This window comes from Triplophysa dalaica, chromosome 22 (assembly GCF_015846415.1).
Source record: "Triplophysa dalaica isolate WHDGS20190420 chromosome 22, ASM1584641v1, whole genome shotgun sequence".
Classification (NCBI taxonomy): domain Eukaryota; kingdom Metazoa; phylum Chordata; class Actinopteri; order Cypriniformes; family Nemacheilidae; genus Triplophysa; species Triplophysa dalaica.
In genome coordinates, this window is record NC_079563.1 from 17,759,315 (window position 1) to 17,765,799 (window position 6,485).

At 41.8% G+C, this 6,485-nt stretch overlaps 1 protein-coding gene across 1 annotated transcript; it reads right to left on the bottom strand.

The window, feature by feature from the left end:
• Positions 1–649: 649 nt before the first annotated feature.
• Positions 650–6,463, bottom strand: ckmt2a (creatine kinase, mitochondrial 2a (sarcomeric)). Its single transcript, XM_056736335.1, has 10 exons — positions 6,340–6,463; positions 4,869–5,059; positions 3,681–3,879; positions 3,429–3,524; positions 3,130–3,351; positions 2,634–2,719; positions 2,191–2,314; positions 1,900–2,034; positions 1,627–1,752; positions 650–900 (listed from the first exon to the last, which is right to left on the bottom strand). Exons 2-10 carry the CDS (start codon positions 5,015–5,017, stop codon positions 784–786), a joined length of 1,254 nt encoding a protein of 417 aa, XP_056592313.1. The 5' UTR covers positions 5,018–5,059; positions 6,340–6,463; the 3' UTR covers positions 650–783.
• Positions 6,464–6,485: the final 22 nt, after the last annotated feature.

Sequence of the window (6,485 nt, forward strand, 5' to 3'; positions counted from 1 at the left end):
TTTATATTCAAAGACACTTGTGTTAACATCCTGGTATTATTATGGTACATATCTGCCATCCTTGGGTGCAAACATGCAGAACCTCTATAAATACTCCTCTGTGTTGTGTTTCAATTGCCTCCACAGTGAACATGTTTTGGAGTATAGTGTTGGGAACCTTTTACCCTGTAGCCACACCCCTAACCCACTTCTCTCTTAAGGATAGAATTAAGATGAACATTATTAGATACGGCAGTAAGCAGCTCTAAATAGAGAAATTAGCCACACTGGATTAGCTTGTCTGACTGTGGGAGGCTAATGCATTTACTCATGCACTAATAACTAATGCAACAAACTAAGAGTAACACTATAACTGCACTATACATAACGAACAGCATGTACAGTTTATGTTGTGCAAGTTTATGGTTTTATACTTAGTTAAAAAAGAAAGGTCTTGGTTTTGACCGACCAGTGAAGCACCTGACTCATGTGTCTCGCCAGTAGGTTCCTGGAATCTTGGCTCAGTGGTGTTACCATAAACCCATTACTGTCTGAGATGACACAATGGAATGAAACCCTACTGTTAATTACCTTCAAGAAAAGCCTGGCTATTTCTTTTCTTTGACATCTATGTCAAACTTAAAGTGACTGGACAGAACTGAGGAAACAATTCAAGTTTTGGAGTTTGTTTTATTTAATTTTGCGTATATAAGACCTTCTGTTTGGGGGTGGATGGATGGAAGGAAGGATTGTCCATAATTCTCTCTGCTGTACTGGATCCAACATTTATCATAGGAGCATCGCTCACTTCCTGAACTGTGTGACGGGAGATGGGATCTTGATATCCTGACCCTTCTCCAATCTCTTCTCACACTCAATGAGGTAGTTGACACCGTCAACGACCATCTGTACCAGCTCCACCTGGTCAAGACAAGCAAAGCCACACAATTTCAAATCAAAATCAAATCCCTTTATTGTCACTCAACCATATACACAAGTGCAACGGTAGGTTAAAAACTTGGGTGCAATTCCGACCAATTTGGCAGTATGACAGATTACACTTATGGAAGCATTACAATACTTTACAGAGGAAACATGAAAACATAAGATTTTTGCATTCGAGATCTACACTCACCTAAAGGATTATTAGGAACACCTGTTCCATTTCTCATTAATGCAATTATGGTGGTGGTGTCATGGTGTGGGGGATGTTTTCTTGGCACACTTTAGGCCCCTTAGTGCCAATTGGGCTTCGTTTAAATGCCACGGCCTACCTGAGCATTGTTTCTGACGATGTCCATCCCTTTATGACCATCATGTACCCATCCTATGATGGCTACTTCCAGCAGGATAATCTTAAACATGGCAATGAGTTCACTGTACTAAAATGGCCCCCACAGTCACCAGATCTCAACCCATTAGAGCATCTTTGGGATGTAAACGGGAGTTCATGCATCCCACAAATCTCCATCAACTGCAAGATGCTATCCTATCAATATGGGCCAACATTTCTAAAGAATGCTTTCAGCACCTTGTTGAATCAATGCCACATAGAATTAAGGCAGTTCTGAAGGCGAAAGGGGGTCAAACACAGTATTAGTATGGTGTTCCTAATAATCCTTTAGGTGAGTGTATACTGTGATGTACCTCGGATTTGCCCAGGCGGTCATTGTTTGAGATGTCAAAGGTGTCGCCAACTGCAGCTGTGTCCACACCTCCGGTTCCACGTTTCTGCAGCCGCAAGTTATCCAGGATCTTGCTAAAGCGAGCATCCTACGGACAATTGTTTGGGTTAAACGGCTTCCACTTCACTACATACCTTAGATATCTCAGCTGCATTAGTTACATTGCTTTGTCTGTTGTGTCATTATGCCATCGATTTTATGTCTGAAAACTACAAAAAAGGCAAAATGCTGTCACCTGGCTGAGCTTTGGCAAGCGGACATGCACTCCAGCCCTGAGGCCAGTACCAAGGTTGGATGGGCAGGTGAGGACGTAGCCAAGACGTTCATTCCACATGAACTCCCAGCCTCTCTCCTGAATCAGGTGCTCCACCTGTCCAACAGTGAGATGAACAAAAATAAACTTCAGTGGACAACTTTGATAACACAATAAGACACATACATTTTGAAACAAACTGTAACTAGACACAGTCATAAAAGGCCAACAGTTTGTGACCTGTCTGGACATGTTCAGGTGGTGTGCCATTACCTGTTTGAGTCCTTTGCAGAATCTCTCAAACACCCTCTTCATATTGCCACCCTTCTCCATGGAGATGACACGGGTGTGATCTTCCTCATTGACCCATATTAAGAAGGTCTTATCGTTGTTGTGCCTTGGAAAATAGTATAAATTAAGAAGTCAAAGGAGGAAAACCATTCCCATATAACATGCATGTAACTACCATATGTGGGTGATGCAGTTGTATGACTATTGTCAAGCTAATTCTTCTATATTCACAAATCCACATTTTAGTAGTATCAAACAGGATGCATTTAGACTTAGTCTGTCACCAGTTTCCTTCTTCTAGGCTAGCCTGTGAGAATTATTGTTTTTCAGAACACTGTTAGCAACTCAAGCTCATTCTACATCATGTGATTAGTTATCCAAACAAATGTCAATAGAATCATGCCAATAACTTTCTAAAACCATACCAGATGCCTCGTGCATCTGGCCAGTCACGGGCCATAAATGCACATGTCAACAAGGGGGACACAGGTTTGTCAAACAGAAAGTGGTCCTAGGGAGGAAAGGAAGGTAGACAAAAGTAGGTGGGACTGGTGGAGGATCACAGCTGAAGGGTAGAGCAGAAAATTGGAACATTGCTTCAAATGCGACCAATAAATAATCATAAGACAAGAAAATGGGTCTGGAACTAAAGAGTGGGGACAGGTTTGGTTTGTGCACTTGATATTCTTTAATCGAATCCTACCAGATGCCACGAGCATCTGGCCAGTCCCTGGCCATCCCTGATGCAGTAAGCAGTGGCGAAACTGGCTTGTCAAAGAGAAAATGCTCCTGAGCCATGCCAGCATGAGGAAGAGTTTAGAATCAACACAGTTCAACGCATTCACAGTTCAACCAGATTGTAAACAAAACATCTCAGGAGTTAACTAAAGTATGCTTTGACATCAAAAGAAATGTACTCACATCAATGAGTCTCTGCTGTTCCTGTTCAGTCATGTCAGTGAGGCTGTAGTAACATCCAGAAAGATCTCCCTTTAGGCCCGCCAATGCCTGGACCACCACCCTTTCCACCTCACGCCGCTCCGCACGGCTGCATGCGGGTGGGAGGCTGAGGCCACGAATGCTGCGGCCAGTGCGTACTCGGGAGGATAGGACGTACTTCTCGTCGAAAATGCCTGATGTGAGCTGAAACAGAGCAACAAAGATTAAATACTAATGTTGAGAAATGTTCATTATGAATGGACTGATAAAGAAACGTGTACCTTGGAGGCATCCAGGTCAGTGGGATGCTTCATGGTCCTTGGGTCATAGCCGTTGTGTCTGTCCTTAATTACTGGATCAAAGATTTCAGCAAATACCTGCAGGATGGATTGCAGACAGCCAAGGTAATAAGACTAGCATTAATTGCTGTGATGGTCCACATTTGTTAACACCAGTTAGTGCGGGTTTGGTGTTTAGCTAGTGTTTGGTCATGCTGTTCACTTGCAAACAAAAATAGTTAGTCAATACGGTACCTCATAACTCTCCTCATCACCAGCAACCATCCCCACTGTCTTGATGAAGGGATGACCGGGGTTGTCCACACCCGTTTGAATGCACTGGTCAAGAGTCCAGTTGTTAGGGGTGGTCCTGTCCCTCAGCGTGGCATAGATTCCGGGGGTCAATGCACCGGCCATACAGTTGTTGTGCTTTCGAAGGTCAGGGAAATCAGCACTGTTAAGAAACATATCTCCAGTCAGGTCTTGTTATTGCAGGGTGAGGCAGCTCTGTTCCTGGACAACCAGTGTCCAGTTTAGTTCCAACCCTACTTCACCATATCTCCTGTGTTTTTAAGTAATCCTGAAGACTTTGATTATCTGGGTCAGGTATGTTTGTTTAGGATGTGATGAAACAGTAAAGGACACCGGCTCTCTAGGAACAGAGTTGACTAAGATGGAGGTGGAATAGCTCTGATCTAGGAGAATCCAAATAACAAACTAGTTGACTCCCATCTTACTGGGCCGCTATCTTGAGTGTAGATTAAACCTCAATTTAACACACGTCTGTCATTTTCAAGTTTTCTTGAAGACTTTTTCAGATGAGTTTTTCAGACAACCCTTTGGGATGTATTGGCAAAGAGAAGAACAACGTCCTACCTACTGCCACAATACTGTTTAGATCATCCATGGTTCATGTCTTGGCTCAAACTAAAAGCAGCTCAGAGAGACATGGTTAGATTTAAAAGAGGGGCTATGCTGTGTATTTAGACTTTTTTATGATTGATTAATTTCTTGTGTAAGATTATGTTAAAAGAAAAACCCCTAGCTATACTCACTCCTTCAAGGAACTTAAATATTGCTGATCTGGTTTGATCTTTGTCATCTCTGTGTGAAAGAGGTGACGTTCGGGACAGGGCCTAAGGCTCCTTAAGTTTCACGCCCTTTACCTTTCACATGGTTGCTGTGTGACACTTTATCCCATTACATCATGACCTCTACTGCTGATCATATTTTTTCCACCATAGAACAGGTGCAAGTTAACACTGTTGGAATGGAAATAAGTTCCAACCCTTCTGGGAACATTTGATTTAGACGCAGTTACTATGTGTTAAGTGACTGTAATTGTAAAGCTGGTAAAAGTCTGGATATTTTGAATACATGCGTGTTGTTTATTGTAATCTCTGGGATACAACTGAATCAGAGATTTAAATCTTTGGCAAGTACCTGGGAGGGTAGAGTTTCTTCCTCGCCTCTGCAGAAATGGTGGCACTGTCACTCATTAAGTATCCGGTAGCCGCCGCTCCGGCTCCTAGACTCGCCAAGAGAAAGCCAGCGGTGCGGCCCGATATCATCTTGGTGAATGTGCTAGCCATCTTCACAATGTTTCTGGTCAGAACGTCCAGATGGGGTCAGCACTGGTGGCAGGGGGAGGCAAATGTAAGTCTCAGGCTTACTTGAACGTCACTGTTTCTATCAAACAAAACGTTTAGTGCTTCTGTTGACAGATGTCATCTTCTGGTCACCTTTTTAAAACTTATTTTGTAGTGTTCTGATATTAAAATATCTTCACAAACGTTCTGAGTCAAAGTGCTTATTACAGTTCCCATCTTAAGTACCTGTCCTTCAGCAGGTTCTAAAGGGCAACTGTGGATCGAACGTTTATTGTTTCACAAAGATTTCTGTATTTGATAGACAAGCCAAGTAATCCAATTAGTTTGATCAATGCTGTCAAGGGCGTAACGTTCAACTTTAACATTTTCTCTCCACATGAACTTTCAAGTTGTGCCCTTCTAGCCGTGCAACTGCAACCATCTCAAAGTGAAAGTGTTATTTATAGACCTGCAGACTAAATCAAGTATTTGGAATTGTGCCTCATCTGGCACCAGTCGTAGATGAGACCTCGTGCTCACCCATGACATTCTGAACTGCTCACACAAACTAACACAAGACCCAGTTAGAATCACAGAGCAGATCGACGTCAAACAGTAAGGAACGGGAGCCGGTCGTGACCTTCTCAGGCAGATGGCATGTCGGCACTTTACACCAGTTTAATGTCTATCTATCAGCAGAGTTTTGTCACAGAGGATTATCAGCCCTGTAACTCCAGGATTAGTGTATGGTGCACGACGCTGTCAAATAAAATGTTACAACTATAATTTCTTACAGATGAAACGCTTTTTAGAATAGTAATATGAGCAACACTCTTTATAAAAAGAAGCTTCAAAAGGTTCTTCGATGCCATAGAAGAACCTTATGGTTCCTTAAATAACCTTTAACATCCAAAGAACCTTTATGTTTAACAAAAGTTTCTTTGTGGTGAAAAAAGGTTTTTAAGATTATAAAAATCTAAAGGTTCTTTAAAGAACCTTTGGCTGAATTGTTGCATTGCTGTAAAGAACCTTTTAAGCACTTTTATTTAAGAGTGTAGCTGCAATCTACTTTACAACAATTCAAATAAATTTTGTCTTCAAAGAGAAAAATACTAAAAGATTTAAATTTCAGCATTTAAGTGTTCAAGCAAATCAAATAAAAACACATTTTGTGGTTGCATTATTAACATCTACTTTATACATACAGTGTTGCAAAGTAAATTCACTTTCCAAAACATGGTTTTGTTCCCCAAGTATAAAGATCTACATTCTAGCTTAGAAAATTAAGGTTTATAAATATGTACAGTAAGAAATGAGAGTTTTACCTGTCGAGTCTCCTCAGTTACAGTGGACTGTATCAGGAAGCACACAGTCTTTGTGGAAATCTGGCGCTCCTCCCTGGATATTGGATTAGAAGCAGACCTGATGGCCAATCCTCTTCCGTGTAAGTGCCAGGTCATAACCCATGTCT